Source organism: Acinonyx jubatus, chromosome A2, assembly GCF_027475565.1.
Source record: "Acinonyx jubatus isolate Ajub_Pintada_27869175 chromosome A2, VMU_Ajub_asm_v1.0, whole genome shotgun sequence".
Taxonomy (NCBI): Eukaryota; Metazoa; Chordata; class Mammalia; order Carnivora; family Felidae; genus Acinonyx; species Acinonyx jubatus.
In genome coordinates, this window is record NC_069383.1 from 23,970,669 (window position 1) to 23,991,269 (window position 20,601).

The following is a 20,601-nucleotide window of genomic DNA, read 5'->3' on the forward strand; positions in this document are numbered from 1 at the left end:
TAGGAACTCACTTGGAGGTTTATTGGTGGAAGTACAAAGCACTGTGTTATAAGCACCCTCATACCTCTCCCACGGTCTTTTGGCCCACAGTGGGAAAACAGCATTGATAGGAGATTGTAGCAAGCGCACTGAATGAAGCTAGGGAAGATCGCCCCGTTCTGGACAGGTGTCAGGGTCCAAAAAAGTTCTCTCCTAGGGAACTGGCAACAGGAGCCTGCAGGAAGTGCTCATCTGGATTCTCTTGTTCCCAGAGGCTGTGGCTCAAGGCAGCTCTCATGGGTATTTTCAAACTGACTGGAGATGCCACCCGCAAGGGGGTCTTAGAGCTGTCCAAATTGTCTATTTTGATGGCGACATTGGTGTTACTGTTGGAGCCCAGGAATTTTGGAGTCATTGAAAGCAATAAAAGAAAGAGAAAGCATTGTTAAAAGTTTAATTTAAAAAACTGCTTCTAAATTGTATATTTTCCAGTACAAGTGCCTTGAATGTAGATGCGGATGTGGGAATGCTGGCCAGGGACGACACGTATAAATGGTATGATATATCAAGAGAGACTTGGGGACGCCTGGATGGCTCAGTTGGTTAAGCGTCCGGCTTCAGCTCAGGTCATGATCTCACGGGTTCATGGGTTTGAACCCGTGAGATCTGTGTGCAGACAGTGTGGAGCCTGCTTGGGATTCTCTCTCTCTCCCTCTCTCTGCCCCTCCCCCACTCACATGCACATGCTCTCTCACTCCCTCTCTCTCTCAAAATAAATAAATAAACATAAAGAGAGAGGGAGAGTGACTTGAACAAAGAAAAGCAAGCAGGAGGGAGGCTCTGGCTAAGGTCTGCTCTGCTGGAGTGGAACAGACACCCCTCCAAATCTTAAGCACCACTTTTATGTGGTGAGAACCTAATTTGTTAACTAAGACTCAAAGGCAAGACCTGAGCCCCGTGGGATCTGCCTGATGCCCACTATAACCTGACAGCTATCAGCATAAGGAAAAGAAAACCTCACGACAGTTCTGCAAAACAGTAACAGCTTTGAAAAAAGTTACAGCCACTGAATGTGCCTAGAAAAACACAGAGTGTGGCTAACATTTTTAAAAATTTTGATTCTAAGTGAAAGACATGGTTATTTTATTTTATTTTTAAATTTTTATTTTATTTTTCAACGTTTATTTTTTGGGGGGGGGAGGGGCAGAGAGAGAGGGAGACAGAGGGTCCAAAGTGGGCTCTGTGCTGACAGCAGAGAGCCCGGCGCGTGGCTTGAACTCATGACCTGAGCCCAAGTCACACTCTTAACCAACTGAGCCACCCAGGAACCCCCGGTTTGTTTTTTGTTTGTTTTTTCATTTAAAATAACCATGTTGGGGCACCTGGGTGGCTCAGTCAGTTGAGCATCTGGCTCTTGATTTTGGCTCAGGTCGTGATCCCAGGGTCGTGGAATTGAGTCCCGCACCAGGCTCCTCACTGAGTGTGGAGCCTTCTTGAGAGTCTCTCTCTCTCTCTCTCTCTCTCTCTCTCTCTCTCTCTCTCTCCCTCTGCCTCATTTCCCTGCTCTCTCTCTCTAAAAATTAAAAAAAAAAATGAAAACGAGGGAAACCACAAAAAAGCACCAAATGGAAAATAAAAATCACTCACACTGTAACTATTCAAAGATAAGATGCGATGATTTTTTAAGTGAAAATAAGTTTAGTTATGTAGCCAGAGCCTGGCAAAATGGCCAAATAGTCTACAAAATCTTTGCCATAAAACACCTAGAGATTCTAGATAAAATATAATCACATAATTTAAAATGTATTGTTAAGCCCACAAAAAGCAAAGAACAATCCCAGGGGTCAAAAATTAAAGACTGGCAAAGTGTGGGCTGAAGCTGGGGGTGCCCGAGGGACTTGCCAGTCTTGGTGGCCCTGGGCTTAGGTTTTACCCACTTCAGTTTAGGCCAACATGAGTCCCACAGGTAAAGGCCTGTTTGAGAAAGCTCAGGATAAAAAAAATTCCAGCTACAGACTGCTCCAAGACCCAGACGGTTATCTTGCGTATCTGTCCATATCTGTGTACAAGGACGCACAGAGCAGCAACAGAGCATCTGATGTATCTGAAGACAGGGGAGCTCCTATTCCCCCCACAGGTTCTCAGTGGAAAGTGCCCGGGACAGTTTGAGGAGGAGGAAACTGGAAGTAAGTGCAAGGGCTCTGGCTGCGGTGAAGTCGGAAGAGGCTGGAGCCCTACATGCCTTATGGTCTCTTGAAGCCATCGGAACACTCTCTCTTGCAAGACACAGCCTCACACTAAGGAAAAGCCACTGGAAACGGGGTCCAAATTGAGTAGGACGGGAAGAATAAAAGCAAAGAAAAGAGAAAGATCAGCTAAAGACAGGAGAGAGGATCACAGCCCTAGAAGTGCAAGGCCATCAACACTTCCCAAAAGCCACACAAGAGGGAGCTCTAGAGACCAAACCAGAAAGCAACCTGGACTGACCGTCATTCCCAAAGGTTCAGGAAAATCATTTTCACGTTAAAAATAACTGTCGGAAAAGGATAGTAATCAAACGCCACACAAAATTATATGAGAAAAACAAAGTATATGAAGCATACTAAATGCTTACAATGAAAGCACACTAAAAAGATATGCCTGCAAAACAAATGAAAAGTACAACCTAGCATTTCAAAATGAGCTAAAAGAAATTAAGAAAGTGATAGACTATATGAGGGTGCCACCCAAGTCAGAACTTAAAAGATTTGTAAATGGGGTGATGAAACTGAGGAGAGAGTCAAACATTTTTAAAGAAACCATTATTTCCCAAAATGAAGCCTAAACCAGAAAGAATACAGGAGCAAACAAAGCAGACAGTGCCTTAAGAGGAAGAAAAGAATAGAAGGAGAGCTTAAAGAAAGAAAAAGAGAAAATGACAGCTCTATTAGATAGGCAAAGATGAGCCAATATTCAAATAACAAGAGTATCCAAAAGAGAAAATTTTGCATTATGATTCAATACAACTATCTTGAAAGTAAAACAAAACAAAACCCAAGAACCACAAGACTGGAAAGCACATATAAAGGCACGCAATGACCTGGGAGAGCAGCCCAGCATGACCACCACGGGGACCCTGCCCCAGAGGGAGGCTAAAACAGCACTGAGAGAGAGAAGGGGTGTGGAGAGTCCCTTGTCTAAAGTTGCTGCCTTTTCCCCCTGAAGCTGAAAGAGAGGGGCTTCCTAGGATCATCCAGAGATTTTGAACTGGGGCCCCCTGGAGGCAGGGGTCCTCGGAGACCCCGTAGGTAGGGACACAAGTCCTGAGCAGGAAATCTGAAGGGCGGGAAAGATGGAAGAATAGGTCTCTTGGGTGGAGGAGTGAAGAGGAGTCATTCCTGTGTCCAGGGGCTCATCAAAGTCTCAGAGGACATTTCTCGAGGGCCAGACATGGACTATACCTGAGACAGAGAGAGCCAGCCTGGAGCCATTGTAAGCCCTGCCCAAGAGAACGTCCTTACAGCCAGAGCCCGAGGGGGGTGGTGGCTGGAGGAAAGGAAGGTGTCAGAGCATCACCAGAGTTGCAGTTGGGGATGAGGGGGGTGTCAGGTGTGGGACTTTAAAGAACCCAAGGAAGCTTCTAAGAGAAAAAATTAGCTTTAAAGTTAGGAAACAGGGGGTGCCTGGGTGGCTCAGTCAGCTGGGCATACAGTTTCTGCTCAGGTCATGATTTCACAGTTCATGAGTTCGAGCCCCGTGTTGGCTCTGTGCTGACAGCTCAGAGCCTGGAGCCTGCTTCGGATTCGGTCTCTGTCTCTCTCTGCACCTCCCCCGCTCTCTTTCTCTCTCTCTCAAAATATAAATAAACATTTAAAAAAATTGTTTAAGTTAGGAAACAGAAGGAGAAGAGGAGTGAAAACCCAGTGCCCACCGTGAAGGGCCATCTTAACATGAGGCCAGACTGAGGGAAGGTGTGAACAGTTCAGGGTTTTGGTAATTATCAGCCACATTTTAATTTCAGAATTGATGCTTCTTTTTCAGTTTAAAGGGACCAGAGGACCTTTTATATTCTAAGAGGGAGCCCATATGCTTAGGGGGCCTGTCAGAGAATCAGCTTTTATCTAAGGGCAAGAAGAAAACTCCCACTGAAAAAATTATAAAGGGAAGACAGAAATAAATTTACATTAAAAAAACTTTCTTAGTGTTTATTTTTGAGAGAGAGAGAGACAGAGACAGAACACAAGCGGGAGAAAGGCAGAGAGAGAGGGAGACATAGAATCCAAAGCAGGCTCCAGGCTCCAAGCTGTCAGCACAGAGCCCGACGCGGGGCTTGAACCCACGAACCGTGAGATCATGACCCGAACCAAAGTCGAATGCTTAACCGACTGAGCCACTCAGGTGCCCCCAAAATAAATTTACATTTTGATGGTATCCTGCAAGTTGTACTTGTTCAATGTATCGATTGGGTGATCTTGCTTTCGTTTTCCATCGCTCGTTGCACAAAGAGTCTCATACAATTAGTGAATTAGTAAATGGCTTTGGAGCCATGTCTGCTTTGGGTTACTGTCTATTCTGTCCATTTTACAGAACAGATAAGTGAGGTGAAGAGAACCCAGAACTGTCTTCCCTGGGGGACCCTGGTGAACCGGGTTTGGAGGTAGTCGATATGGAGCTCCATGAACCTGCCTGATCAGCTCACCCCCCTCTGATAACTTACTCACCCCTCGTTCTTTTTATTGAGCACCGTCTATGAAAGCACTGCAGTTTGCCTAGGGAATATGCAGACCCAACAGCCACAGACCCTGTTTTTGACAGGCTTATAATAAAACTGAGGGGAGAAATCATATGCATAATGGTCTAGAATAAAAAGAAGGAACTGAGGTAGTATGGCCGAGGGTGCCACCGTCCCCACCCATGGCTCAGTGCTGCGGGAAGGGATGCCGGAGCTGCCCGCACAGAGGACCCACCTGTCCGCTGTGAGCTGGGGCCTCCCTGTGATATTCGAGAAACTGTCACTGGTCTGCTCGGCTGTCAACAGCATGAAGCTTTCGCTGGGCTGGGCGGATGGCAGGAGGCTGCTTTCAGGCTGGGTGGAGAAGGTTACAGTCAGATGACCAGGTCTGCCTGGAGTTCTCGGCCTCCTTGGGCCAGAACCTTGAAGGGACTCAGCCTTGAGTCTTCCAGCCTCGACCCGGAAACCTGTTCCTTAAGCATCAAGCCCCAGAATCATCAGAGCCCAACTGGCCCTGGCAGGATAACGTCCTCTCTCTGCTGGGCTGCCAATGGCTACTGTGCCTGAACATTAAGAACGAGAGCAGCAGGGCTGGGAAGCTGACTTTGGAAGGCAGTGATAATAATACGGAAAGGCCTTCAACTGAGACAAGAGGAAGAAAGGGTTTAGGTTCTGAAATCTGAAGGTGTTAGGCAATCCAGCCTACTGATCTCTTTCTTTCTGTGCTTCTACCCTAAGCAGGTCCTGGAAAAGCCTTCTCTGTGTCAAAAGGGGTGGGGGGTGGGGAGCCTCAAATAAACTGAGAGGAAAAAGTGAATCCTTGGGGGAAAGGTTTACAGACACTTGTGATTCAAGGGTTAAACTTCTTGATACATAAAAAGCTTTATTTTACAAACCAGTTTAGAAAAAAACACAAAATGCCAATAGAGAAATAGCCAAAGGGCACAAAAAGACTGTATAATGATGTTCAAACTCATTGAAAATCAAATGGCTGTTACTTTTTCACCTATCATACTAGAAAATTTATTAAAATTTATTCTTCTCTATTGTGATAAGGACACAGTGACATAGACACTCATATTACTGGAGAGAGTACACTTTGGCATGGGCTTTCTGGAAATAATCTGGCAATATGTATCAAGAGCCTTAAAAATGCTCATACCCTTTGAATTCTGCTTCTAATAATATATTCTGAGAAAACAAGCAGAAACGTGGTCAGTTCACACAAATGCTTGTTCTAGCATCATTTACCATAATGAAAAGTTAGAAACAACTCTAAATGTCTGATAACAGGAGAATGGCGAAGTAAATTTTAATTCATTCACATAACTACTGGAACGGCATGAAATTATCAAAATGATGTGTACGAAGAGCTTTAAAAAGAAACGGGAAAATGCTTCTGATATAATCTCAACTGAAAAAAAGCAACATTCAGACATTTATTATGTATTGAATATCCTCAAATATATAAATGAAAAATTAATTTAAGATGGAAGACTGTCCGGACCCCAAAACTGTATCACAAAACCATAATCACCATGACAGTACAGTACTGGCACAAAAACAGACACTCAGATCAATGGAACAGAAGAGAGAACCCAGAAATGGACCACAAACGTAGGGCCAACTAATCTTTGACAAAGCAGGAAAGAATATCCAATGGAATAAAGATAGTCTTTCAGCAAGTGGTGCTGGGAAAACTGGACAGTGACGTGCAGAAAAATGAACGTGGACCACTTTCTCACACCATACACAAAAATAAACTCAAAATGGATGAAAAGACCTAAGCGTAAGACAGGAAGCCATCAAAATCCTGGAGGAGAAAGCAGGCAAAAACCTCTTGGATCTCAGCCGCAGCAACTTCTTACTCAACACGTCTCCAGAGGCAAGGGAAACAAAAGCGAAAATGAACGATTGGGACCTCATCAAAATAAAAAGCTTCTTCACAGCGAAGGAAACAATCAGCAAAACTAAAAGGCAACGGACGGAATGGGAGAAGATATTTGCAAACAACACATCAGTGAAGGGTTGGTATCCAAAATCTATAAAGAACTTATCAAACTCAACACCCAAAAAACAAATAATCCAGTGAAGAAATGGGCAAAAGACATGAATAGACACTTTTCCAAAGAAGACATCTGGATGGCCAACCGACACATGAAAAAATGCTCAACATCACTCATCATCAGGGAAATACAAATCAAAACCACAATGAGATACCACCTCACACCTGTCAGAATGGCTAACATTAACAAGTCAGGCAACGACAGATGTTGGCAAGGATGTGGAGAAAGAGGATCTCTTTTGCATTGTTGGTGGGAATGCAAGCTGGTGCAACCACTCTGGAAAACAGTATGGAGGTTCCTCAAAAAATTAAAAATAGAACCACCCTACGACCCAGCAATTGCACTACTAGGTATTTATCCAAGGGATACAGGTGTGCTGTTTCGAAGGGGCACATGCACCCCCATGTTTATAGCAGCACTATCAACAGTAGCCAAAGTACGGAAACAGCCCAAATGTCCACTGATGGATGAATGGATAAAGAAGATGTGGTATATATATACGATGGAGTATAACTCGGCAATCAAAAAGAATGAAATCTTGCCATTTGCAACTACGTGAATGGAACTAGAGGGTATTATGCTAAGCGAAGCTGGTCAGTCAGAGAAAGACAAAAATCATATGACTTCACTCATATGAGGACTTTAAGATACAAAACAGATGAACATAAGGGAAGGGAAGCAAAAATAATATAAAAACAGGGAGGGGGACAAAACATAACAGACTCTTAAATATGGAGAACAAACAGAGGGTTACTGGAGGGGATGTGGGAGGGGGGATGCGCTAAATGGATAAATTATTGTTGCACTATATCCTAACTAACTTGGATGTAAATTTTTTTAAAAAGTGATCTAGGGGAAAAAAAAGATGGAAAACTGTTAAGAAACAAAACAAATAAAAATCAGGGGGTGGTGGCAAACCAGGAAACAGACTCTTAACTATAGAGAACAAACAGTGGGTTGATGGAGGGAGGTGGGCAGGGGGAGGGTTAAATGGGTGATGGGCATTAAGGAGGGCACTTGTGATGAGCACTGGGTATTGTAGGTAAGTGATGAATCACTAAATTCTACTCCTGAAACTAATACTACACTGTATGTTAACTAACTGGAATTTAAATAAAAAATTGGAGAAAGAATAAATATATAAACAAGCAAACATTAAAAAAAAAAAAAAGAACCTGGCAAATTCAATCTAGCCTCTAACGTTAAAGAATAAATGTTTTCAAAGTTTCAATATATTCAACAATGTGAAAGCATATGCAAAATTCTTCAGTTGATATTAAGAAGACAGCATAACTCTAATGCCAAAACCTAATAGAGATCAAACAAAAAAAAGGGAAAAAAAATACATAAAATGGAAGACTGGAAGGAAGTATGCCAGAATGTTCCAAGTGATTGCTTGGGGTTGGAGAGAAGTAGGGGTGATTTTTCTGTGATTTTCTAATTTTCTTCAGTGAGCATTATTCCTTTTTTAAAACTTAAAAACAAAAAACCCAACAGAAAACAATTTTTAAGTGAGATAACCACTTTATAGCTCTTTTTTTTAAGAAAAAGAAATTCATTTGCTTTTTATGTTTGTAGACCCCAGTTTGATGCGTGTGTATCCTTGGCCCTTTGAAAACGAAGTCTGCCCCTGCAACACCAGACTTTAATGCCCACCAATCCTCTAAGGAGCTGGGCTTCCCATCCCCTGTCTCGCTGCAGGTCTTGGCGGGAGGCCCCACTTACCGTTATTTCGGTGGAGCTGTTGGACATTTTGGGCACCAGGCAGTGCGTGAATTGGATTCTTGGGTCTTTGGTGGTGATGGACAGACCTTTCTGCAGAATTTTCACCAAGCGGATCCAGAATTGAAATACGGCCTCTGGGTGGTGTTCGTGGAGCCTCAGGTAGTAGATCTTTTCAGTCACTGTCCTAACCCTCAGGATGCGTTGGAGCCGGTCACAGATTTGTAGCTCCACAAACTTCAGGGGAAGAATCCTGGACACAATCGGGAAATCCCCACAGCAGAGGGGCCCATGCATTCAATCAATCATGCGTGCTTACCTAGAGCCTGGCCCCATCTCACTAGGCTCCCGCCTCTGCTTGGGGGATGCCCATGGGAGAAAGCTCATGGTCTGGGAGTGGGAATGATTACTAAAACTAACTCTTCTCTGACTTTCAGGGCCGTCATCACTAAAGAACCTGCCCACATCAATAACAATGGCTGATAGACGATGTCTAACCTCTCATTCAATCCTCACACCCTTTGATGAAAGAAAGGTATTTTTCATTCCATTGTACAGGTTTTGAAACTGAGGCTCAGAACAGCTAACTGATGTGCCCAAGTTTAGACCACGTTAAGTAGGAACTGGAACTCAGGTGTTCTGACCCTATTTCCATCCAGATCTCCTCCCTGTATCCTAGTTAACCTTGCTGAGACAGTAAGAAGTGTGGATGTGTCCTGTACATCCAGTATTTGGGTTTTTTTTTTTTCAATTGTAACACTCCATCATCCCATCTGACTTTCATACCCCTCGCCTTTTTGCGGGGAAACCCCCTAAGTCTATAGTGACAATATAAAAGTAAATAAAAGGAAGCCAAGATCCTCAAAGACCAGGCTGAGACAGAGACCAGGGCTCTATCACTTCACCAAGCACAGTGTCTGGTATATCCAGATACGAAAGACATGTTTTTTAATGAATGAATTCTACATAGTTTATACACTATACGTCGTGTATACACATAGCTTATATACTATCCTTTCTTTTTATCTAAAATCCAGCTGCAAAACAATGCGGTCATCCCACCCCTTCTGCAGCCTTTCTTTACCTGCTGAGGGTGACCACTGGAGCACAATCAGGTGAGCTCCAGGTGGAAAACTGACCCTGGGGCCAGGTGACATTGGCCATCAGGAGGATGTTGGGGAGTGGCAAGGAGGGCACTGAGGAGGTCACCCCGAGGATCACAGTGGTAGAACCTTCATAGACATCCATCCAGCTCCCGGGCTTAGTGACCTGGAAATCAGCCCAGGTACGTGGGTCAGGGAGAAAGAGGAAGGCAAGGGTGGGAGAATACAGGTGCTGGAAAGCAGCACTTTAACTTGGGGACATGCTCGGAGCAAGTGTGCGGCACACTGGCCTGGGCAATGACCAGCATCCATCCTTTTTGTGGGTCTCTCCAAATAGACCAGCTCATTGGCGACAGGAAACTGTGTTGCCCTCCTTTGCATCCTCTGCATTATCCAACGTTAAAGGGATGCATTAGTAAGAAAAAGCTGAGAGGCATTGACATTTTATTCCCCCATCCTTGGGTAGAAGCAGCCAGCACAGGTTTCCAATGATCTGGAAGGGAGATTGTGTAAAGAAGGTTCCAGAAGGGGAGGAGAGTGAGGAAAGAGCTAGTGAATGGGGCAGACCCAGGCAGCCCAGCTTGAGGGACGACTGGGGAGCTTCCCACAAGATGAGGGAGGGCCCGGCTTGTTGCTAGATCTCGTGAGAACCTGTTCTCTTGCAGCATCAGAGGCAGCCCAGGGAGACTGGATGCTTTGCACTGGGCACAGTATTTCAGCTAAGACACACCCGCCTCACTGTCCAGGGCGGGCAGAGAAGCCTCCAAGGAACCACAAGGACCAAGGTAAGGTAAGGAACATTTGAGGAGTGACCGACCAGAGAGCCTTCTCCCAATGTTCTAGACTTTGTAGGACCATTGACACCATTTCACAACCATGGTGGAGCCGGGGACAAGGGGAAAGCCCAAGGAATAACTGAAATTTCAGTTCCCATATGCCTGACTAGATGGTGCTCCTAAGAAAAGTCCATTTTCGTTTTGAAGGAAAAAACAAAAACAAACATTTCTTGGAGCCCACAGTGCGGAATGACATTCACATGCACTACGAAACACAGGGGCGGCACACATTGAGAGTAAGTGCTAAGTAAAGGTTTGTGAGTGATGTTTCTTACAGGTGATGGCAGAGAGGTGATACTGAGGAGGGGGGAGAAAGGGAGCCACCTAATTGTGTGGGGTGATTCCTTTCAGGTCAACTTTTCACTCTGCCATGGGGCAGCTCCAGCAGACAGGCTTTGCCCTCCCCGGAACAGTCCGAGTTTCCTGCTGCATGAATCACTAAGTGTCCACCCAGAGAATCTACACAGTTTTAATAGCAGGTCAAAGAGAACAGAGTAAGAGAATAAACCTCCTGCCAAAACCTCACACCCAGATAGAAATGACTGGAATTCGCTATCCCGAGTCTGGATCTGCCACGTCCCTGCTCTTCCTCCGCTGAGACTGTGTTAGGAAGGAGCACGCCCGCGGGCTGCCAGCTGATTGCCCCACTCTGCAGCCCCCTGGGAGCAGTGCAGGAACCGGGGAGCACTCGGAGCGGCGAACCAGCTCTTTGAAATCTGGGGGGCTCCATCAGGGAGTAGCTTGCTGCTCTGTGAACGCGTCTTCTAATTGAGCTCAAATTGTCTCCACTCTCTCCTGTGACTCCTCACTGCTTTGTGACCCCATCACATGGATTCCTGAGCACAGACCCTCCCTATGGGTTCTAGCCTCCCACTTTCACCCAGGTAACTGAAGTCCCTTGGCCTGCAGTGTCCTCCCTCTGCTCCTCCACTTACCAAAGTGTTAGGGATACCTCCAAGAAGGGCTTCACCTCCTCCTCTGGGGAGCCTTCTTCAACTGCCAAACTCCAAAAAGTGCGCTGAACTCCCTGGACACTAGCACCCTTCTCTCTGCTCATGCTTTAGGGATGAGCTGGTCCAAACCACCTGCCAGAGCTTTCTTAGCAGTGACCATGTTATAACATGCCCTTTAAATTGACAAATTCATGAGCTCCTTGGCCAGGGATACCATCTGATCTCTCTTTGCATCTCCTGCCCCGCACACAGCACACAGCACACAGACCATGAGAAGCTGGTCATGCGGCACTTGCAAAGGAGCACAGGTATGCAGATCCCAGCTAGACTTCTAGAGGGAGGTAGGTGGGCAGGCCCTCAGTAAGATGTCACACGCACTTTTTTTTTTTTAAGGTAAACTCTACCCCCAACATGAGGCTTGAACTCATGACCCCAAGACAAAGAGTCATATGCTCTACCCACTGAGCCAGTCAGGTGCCCCAAGATGTCATATGACTATCCCATACTCCCAGTGGCCTCATGCTTCCCAGGCCAAAAATGCTAACTTCCAATGGCCATAGCACCCCCTTTTAGGGGATGTAGAATCTGGGCAAGGCCGATTCTAGGGGCTTGGCTCTCAAACAAGGCTATTTCTAAACCATCCCGTGGAGAGGAGGTTGGATTTCAGAGCAGGGATTCTAAAAACAACCTTCATTCCCTCTAACCAACCATTCCTTCCCTAGTGGTCCATGGACCCTGCCTGCAGGGTGAGCCCTGAGGTCCCCTTTTGCAGTTTGTAGTTCTATTTCCTGAAAGCATATGACCTTCAAGGAGCCCAATCATGCTATAGGCACAAACTGAGCTGAACTTGGGATCCAGACCCTCTGGTTGTCCCTAGCCATAGCAGCCTCCTTCTCCTCCCCAGGGCTTTCAGAGGCCTTTTTGGACCAGCAGTTTTGGACCAACCCTTAGGAACAAGTTCTGGAAAGCGAAAGAAAGTGGGTTCTGAGCTGCACACAGGTACCTGGATAAAGTTGCTTTCAAATACCACCGAGTCGGAGAACAAGTTGAATTCTGGAGAATGAATCAGTTGACAAAGAAGGCCGTCTTCCACCCCCAGATCCACTCCAGGGCCTGGTTCCCTGACCTCAGGTGGGAGGCCCCTAATTTTACTCATTGGTTCTTGGGAAGAATGGGCTGGAGAACATCTCTGGGGCTCCACTCAGACCCAGCCCAATTCCAAGGTGTTGGTGTGACCACTGCTCCCCCCAACCTCCACAGCTCCCCCTCCCCTCCTGACTTACAAGCTGTCCACCAGGCCAGGGAGGGCCTGTCGGCTCACAATGGCAGGCATGACATCAAGGAATGTGATGGGTAACAACAGGAAAGGAAAAAAAGAAGACGCAAGGGAGGATTGGGGATAAGCAGAGCTTTTTTCTCCCCTTTCCTACGCACTACAAACTAGCAGTAATAGTAGTCTATTCCATTTTTCACTCAGTTTCTCTGCATACATGAGGAAAATGCACTACGGTTATGGCAAGAGAGTGGTGAGCTGGCCGGAACAGCAAGGCAGTTTCTCCAGAAACCCACAGCCTTCAATCCTCTCCCCAGATGGTGAAGCCCCTCACAAAAACTTTATCTGTATGAATTCCCTGAAGTCAGGCTCTCCCCGGGCCAGAGGAGCTCTGGACGAAGACAAGTAATTCACGCCAATCTTCCCTACCTCATTTCATGGGAGAAAATGAGAACTTTTTGGAAATACCGGGCTGTTAACAAGGCAAAGAGGCTTATTTCTTTGGGAACAGTGGGCAGATGAGGAAGTGCAGCACAGTGGCATGCTGGAGCCAGCACAAAAGAGACCCGTGAAAACGATTCGGATTTTCAGGCATTTTACGAGCCATTGTTAAACATAGCCAATAGTAAAAATTTAACTACGGAAACTTACACTTCAACAAATTATACAAAAGCAAAGGTAATGACCCAAACTCACCACTTCTTAATTGTTTTACTATATTTTACTACTCTCTATACCCTTGAGGTTATTTACGTCGATTGTATCTACAGGGTAGAAACACTGTGTGATGCTGCACTACCTCGTCCTATCTTCTCGGGGTGTGTTGGTCATTTCATGTTGGTCACTATCTTGAAACCAGCCATGTTGGGAGTTATTTACACCATGGAAATCAATTAAGCCTCGATTTATTGTTTTGTCAGCTGCCTAAAGGGATAAAGGGGTGCCTGGATACCTCAGTCGGTTAAGCGTCTGACTTTGGCTCAGGTCATGATCTCACGGCTCGCGAGTCCAAGCCCCGCGTCGGGGTGTGCGCTGACAGCTCAGAGCCTGGAGCCTGCTTTGGATCCTGTGTCTCCCTCTCTCTCTGCCCCTCCCCTGCTCACACTCTGTCTTCTGTCTCTCTCTCTCTCTGTCTCAAAAATACACATTAAAAAAATATAAAGGGATAGAAAAAATGTTGATGTAAATTGCGTGTGGCTGTTGCTGTCATATTGTAGGCACACAGAAAATCTGAGGAGTCTCAGTAGCTTTCAGTATTTGAAAGCTATTATCTGATTTAGCAAAGAAGTTGCCGAAGTCACTGATGAACGTGTAAAGTTCCAACATACAACTAGGTTAATTCACTTTCATCTTACTCGTTAATGTAAGTGGAAAAATCAGCCAACATTAAGGTCGGAACTGTACTTGTCAGTTGCGTTGGTTGGCTAGGAATACAAGAGTTTGACAAAAACCAGTGAAAGATTTCTGTGAGAATCAATTGGCTATATGAAATGTACAAGAGCACTGTGTATTTTATTGTTAGTTGTAAATTGGGTGCTATACCCACTTTACGTCAGTAAAACTGTAGAGAAAACATACATACTTATATGTATGCATATATGTACATATAGATATATACATACATATATATTATATAATTATAATGATATGATTATAATATATAATATGACTAATTATAATGTATATTAAATTGTAGTTATAATGCATATAACACTATACATATCGTATACGTATATATATGTAATAATAACATGTGTATGCATGTATGATTATTATTTTACATATTATATATATATCCCCACTCAGAGACCTGGTGTGAAACATTTACTAGTGTACCATTTAGTGGCACCAACTCCTCCCCTCCCCTTGCAATCTCCTATCTTTGGTACCAGGAGAAGAAACTTCCACTTAAAGACTTCTTCAGGATGCATGAAGTTGAGGAGGAGTGAGTTATTAGTTATCCTCTCAGACTAGGACTGGATAGCTATCAGGCATTCTCACTTTGGTGTTTGTACAGGAGCGAGCCAAGGAGGTAAGTCGGTTCTCTCATGTCTTTTAAACCCTCAAGACACACGGGCACAATCCTCCTGTGACCAGAGTTAAGTTTCCTGGTGCTTCTCTTAACATAGGGTGGGAGGCCTGCTTCTCATTGGTATTTTTCCAAACCTGTTACATCAGAGGCAGAAGTTTGTATCGTAGTGGCTTATTTCTTTTTTTTTTTTTTAATTTTTTTTCAACGTTTATTTATTTTTGGGACAGAGAGAGACAGAGCATGAACGGGGGAGGGGTAGAGAGAGAGGGAGACACAGAATCGGAAACAGGCTCCAGGCTCTGAGCCATCCGCCCAGAGCCTGACGCGGGGCTCGAACTCACGGACCGCGAGATCGTGACCTGGCTGAAGTCGGACGCTTAACTGACTGACTGCGCCACCCAGGCGCCCCGGCTTATTTCTTTTTAAGACTTGCTCATCGTGGGGCACCTGGGTGGCTCAGTCCGTTGAGTGTCTGACTTCGGCTCAGGTCATGATCTCACAGCTCGTGAGTTCGAGCCCCGCGTCAGGCTCTGTGCTGACAGCTCAGAGCCTGGAGCCTGCTTCAGATTCTGTGTCTCCCTCTCTCTCTGCTCCTCCCCTGCTCACACGCTGTCTCTCTCTCTCTCCAAAATAAATAAAGATTAAAAAAAAAAAAAAAGACTTGCTCATTGGAAGCGAAAACTAACTCTTACAATTTTTTATTGATGCAAAGATTATAATAGTAGAAATTCAAATATTCAAACAACCTTCAAGGTCATTATTTTGGCTTTTTTTGCATTATTTTACTCTCTGTTCTTGACATTTTTTCTCCTTTCCTTATAAAAGGTAAATGTCCATCAATAGAGCACCAGTTAAATTATGATACTTCTATATTAATGTTTTGCAGCCATTAAGATAAGGCAACTTTACATATTCTGATATGGAATGATTACTGAGACCTATACAGTTAGAAAAAGATGAAAAACAGTATATATAAAATGCTATCACTTGGGTAAAAGGATTTAAAAAAAGGATATGCTTGAACATGCCCAGATCATTTCTGGGAGAATAAAAATGTAGGGCATTGGTAATGGTGGTGAAAAAAGGACTTATTTTTCACACTTTATTTTTTGTACTGTTTGAACTATTTACCATAAGCAAGTGTTTCCTTATTAAGTAAATTTTAAAAAGTGGTAAAGAAATTTCTTGTACATGGCTCTACAAATATTTGCTGAGAAGCAACTATGTACATAGTATGCTACATACGGGAAGAATCATTATTAGCTCTAAAAGTAGTCTGACCAGAGTTGTGGACATGTGGTCAGGGCTGTATTGAACATAACTGTTCACTTCCTGAGATAAAGACATATATTTGAATAAATGCGGGCTGAAGACTTCAAATATATAAAAACCTATAAACCTACATCTACACAAAGAGTAAGCAACCACTAGAAATTTGAAATACATGAGTCAACATTTTAATATATATACACATATAATTTTTGAAGTTCTTTAAACAAAAATTGAATATTTAAAAATGGTAACAATGTAGGGGCATCTGGGTGGCTCGGTCGGTTCAGCATCCAACTCTTGATTTTGACTCAGGTCATGATCTCACAATCATGAGCTGGAGACCCATGTCCGGCTCCATGCTGAATGTGGAGCCTGCTTAGGATTCCCTCTCTCTCTCTGCCCACGCCCCACTCTCTCACTTGCTCTTTCAAAATAAGTAAACATTTAAAAATTTTTAAGTGATAACAATGTAGTATGAAACGGTAGGTTTAGAACATACATAGAAGTAAAATATAAGACAAAAAGTAACAGAGGATGAGAGGGGGAAATAAAGGTACAGTATTGCAGGGCTTTGGTATTATACCTGAAGTGATAAAATACTATTTGAATTTTTTTTTTTTTACATTTATTTATTTTTGAGAGACAGAGGGACGCAAAGCGTGAGCGGGGGAGGGGCAGAGAGAGAAGGAGACACAGAATTAGAGTCAGGCTCTGGGCTCTGAGCAAGAGGTCAGCACAGAGCCTGATGCGGGGCTCGAACCCACAAACTGTGAGATCGTGACCTGAGCCGGAGTTGGACACTTAACTGCCTGAGCCACCCAGATGCCCCGATAAGATACTATTTGAAGTCAGACTATAATAAGTTAAAGATGTTCGTTGTAAATCCTAGAATAGAGGAACCATTAAAAAAATTAAACAGAGATCTATAGCTAATAAATCAATAGTGAAGATAAAAGAGAACACTAAATAATTCACAATCCAAAAGAAAGTAAGAGGAAAAATGGAACAAAGAACAGATGGGAAATAGAAAATAACAAGATAGAAGATTTAAACCCAACCTTATGGATAATTACACTAAATTTAAATGGCCTAAACATTCCAATTGAAAATCAGATATTACCAGTCTGTATAAAAAGGAGGGCACAACTAAATGCTATCTGCAAGAAATCCACACTATATAAAGACACATAAGTTATAAGGACTTTGCAGCCACTAATCGTATGTTAGCTAAGGTGGCTATATTAATATCATATAAGGAAGACTTCATGACAAGGAATAATACACCTTGATAAAGATGGACATTTAAAGAAGATAAGGGGGTCAATTTAGTAAGACATAACAATCCTAAAAGTATATGTATCCAATAGCAGAGTTTAAAAAAACATGAAACTAAAACAAGTAGGAAATCAATAAGGATACAGAAGACTTAAATAACTATCAACCAACTTTCAAAAATTGTTTTAATGTTTATTTTTGAGAGAGAGACAGAGAGAGATGGAAAGCATGAGTGGGGGAGGGGCAGAGAGAAAGGGACACAGAATCCAAAGCAGGCTCCAGGCTCTGAGCTGTCAGCACAGAGCCCGATGCAGGGCTCGGACCCACAAACCGTGAGACCTGAGCCAAAGTCGGACACTTAACCGACTGAGCCACCCAGGCGCCCCACTATCAATGAACTTTATGTAATTTTGTAAAAAAGTTGTTTTGTATTTTTTAATACTGTTGATAAAAAATATTTTGTACACTTTCTGTAAAACACAGCTCACTCAATAGCAGAATCGACATTCTTTTCAAGTGCACATTGAACATTCACCAAGATACACCATATATTGAGCCATAAAATAAGTCTAAATAAATTTTGACTAATTAAAATTATAAAGGTATGTTCTGTTAACATAATCAATGAAATTGGAATCAGTGAAATCAATGAAAGAAAAAATATTTGGAAAATGTCAAGGTATTTGGAAATTAAACAACCTACTTCTAAAGCTAAATTTTTTAAAAAAATATTTTAATGTTATTTATTTTTAAAGGAGAGACAAAGCATGAGTAGGGGAGAGGCAGGGAGAGAGGGAGACACAGAATTCCAAATGGGCTCCAGGCTATGAGCTGTCAGCACAGAGGCCAACGCAGGGCTCAAACTCATGAACCGTGAGATCATGACCTGAGCCGAAGTCAGACGCTTAACCAACTGAGCCACCCAGGTACCCCCCCCCTTTTTTTTTTAATTTTTAAAGTTACATTTTTTAAAAAGAGCAGTTGGGGTGCCTGGGTGGCTCAGTTGTTTAAGCGTCCGACTTTGGCTCAGGTCATAATCTCAGAGTTTGTGGGTTTGAGTCCCACATTGGACTCTGTGCTGACTGCTCAGAGCCTGGAATCTGCTTCGAATTCTGTGTCTCCCTCTCTCTCTGCCCCTCCCCCACTCACACTATGTCTCTCTAAAATATAAACAAACATTAAAAAATAATTAAAAAAATAAAACAGCAGTTAAATTTCTAAAAATTGAAAAACGTATAGTTCGTGAGATCTAGAAAAAAAAAGGAAATATGTAAATTGCCAATCTGAAAAAAAGGAGGGAACATCACTATAGATCTTGTGCACTTTAAAAGTATAATATGGCAATAGTTTTAACAACTTAATGCCAGTAAATTTGGCAACTTAAATGTTCTATACTAATGTCATCACACAGATATTACTAAAACTTAGGAAAAAAAATGACTTAAAAAGAGATTTAGGAAAAATCAAATAAATATACATTCATAAAAGAAACTGAATTTGTAATTATCTTGCCACAAATAAAACTCTAAGCTCATGTCTTCACTGGACGAGTCTATCAAACTTTTAAGGAAGAAAGACTATTAATCTTATATAAACTCAGGAAATGGAGTAGGAAACAGTTCCCAACTCATTTTATGAACCCAGCATTACCAAAATCAGATAAAGACAATGCAAGAAAAGAAAGTAACAGACCACAAACCAGCATTACTCATGAAGAGAGATACAAAATTCTTTATCAACAACAGAAGGAAAGATATACTATGTTCATGGACTGGAGGATTCAATATTAAGATGTCAATTTATCCCAAATTGATCTATAGGCTGGGGGCACCTAGGTGGCTCAGTTGAGCATCCAGCTCTTGATTTCCAGCTCAAGTCATGATCTCACAGTTCATGGGATTGAGCCCAGTATCAAGCTCCATGCTGATAGCACAGAGCCTGCTTGGGATTCTCTCTCTCCCTCTCCGCCCCTCTCTCAAAATAAATAAAAACTTAAAAAAAAAAAAGAAAAGATCTGTAGGCTCAATAAAATCCCAATTAAAATTCCAGAAGGCTGTTACAATAGAAACTGTAAAAGATTGTAGGCATTTAAAAATTAAAATTGTGAACAAATAACACATTCATGAGGTACAAACATCATAAACTTTCAAATGGGAGAGTGAAGAGCTCCTTCCCACCCTCATCATTGGCTTAGTACCCATCACACTTGCCCCAAAATGAAGCCACTGTTGTTATTTTTTCTATTCTTTTAGAGTTTACACATACTTATACCAGTATAATACATTTAACTTTTTCTATCCCTTCTTACATAAGTGAGTACACTATTCTAAAGTCTTATGAACATATTTTCCAATTTAGAATTCCTCAGATTAAATAAAACTACCTACTTTTATCAATTATTTATTTCTCCATTTCATAATGTTAAGCAACAGGGAAAAAAAGAGTCCAAATTGCATTCATACTAGTACAATATAGCAATGTCCAATGTGAATGAAAAAGGTCTAGAAGGAAACAAAATAATAAAAAGTTAATGTTTAAGTGATGAATTATGAGTTATTAAGTTGATATAGGTTTGCCATACAAAGCAAGTCAAGTCTGAGGCATTACTGACAGTCTGTGGGCAAAGCAGCATGTAAACACTGCAAGTTACAGTCATTTCATAATTTTGATTTGTAATAATAGGTTTTCTTAGAAAAAAAAAAAATCTCACATGTGCCCACACAAGAATTACCTTGGGGGTGAAAAAGCACATTGTTGACATATTTTGCTACACTGCATTTTGGAGAGTTTTTTTTTTTTTTAAAAAAATCATGTTGTAGAAAAAAGAGCTGCATACTAGGAAATTACCACCCATTAATTCAATGCTATTGTCTAACTTACTTAGCTTCCATTTCCTCTGCAGTCAAATGAAAAGTTCTATGCTGTCCAATGTAGTGGCCACTAGCCATGTGTGACTACTGAGCACCTGAAATGTGGCTAATCCAAATGAAATATGTTCTAAGTGTAAAATACCAATATAAATACACAGTACCAAAATAAAATGCAAAATATGTATCTCATAGATAACTTTTTAAGTTGATTACATGTTGAAATAATGTTTTTTAATATATTGGGTTAAATGTGTTTAAAATATCTTTTCCTGGAGCGCCTGGGTGGCTCAATTGGTTGAGCGTCCAACTCTTGATTTCAGCTCAGATCGGATCCTGTGGGATCGAGCCCCGTGTTGGGCTCCGCGCTGAGCATGGAGCCTGATTAAGATTCTCTCTAAAATAAAAAATACTGTAACAAATGATATATATATATATCTTTTCCTGTTTCTTTTTAATGTAACCACTAAACAAATTTTAATTACCTATGTGGCTTGCATTACATTTTTATT

At 42.5% G+C, this 20,601-nt stretch overlaps 1 protein-coding gene and 1 long non-coding RNA gene across 3 annotated transcripts in view; one reads left to right on the forward strand and one right to left on the reverse strand.

Moving 5' to 3' along the window:
• Window positions 1-20,601, reverse strand: part of GARIN1A (golgi associated RAB2 interactor 1A) — a 26,403-nt gene continuing 5,802 nt past the window's right edge. Inside the window, exons 1-5 of one of the 2 annotated variants that reach the window (XM_015071087.3) lie at window positions 12,374-13,698; window positions 9,563-9,747; window positions 8,482-8,731; window positions 4,926-5,044; window positions 1-365 (exon numbers count right to left, since the gene is read on the reverse strand). In XM_015071087.3, coding sequence (XP_014926573.1) covers window positions 170-365; window positions 4,926-5,044; window positions 8,482-8,731; window positions 9,563-9,747; window positions 12,374-12,526 — 903 coding nt within the window. In that variant the 5' untranslated portion in view covers window positions 12,527-13,698 and the 3' untranslated portion in view covers window positions 1-169. Of the gene's footprint in view, window positions 366-4,925; window positions 5,045-8,481; window positions 8,732-9,562; window positions 9,748-12,373; window positions 13,699-20,601 lie in introns of those variants that run through there. The other variant, XM_015071090.3, reaches the window with a different exon arrangement.
• LOC128314723 (uncharacterized) lies at window positions 9,743-12,505 on the forward strand. Its single transcript, XR_008296665.1, has 3 exons — window positions 9,743-10,371; window positions 10,769-11,301; window positions 12,275-12,505. It is a non-coding gene; the product is annotated as an uncharacterized LOC128314723 (long non-coding RNA).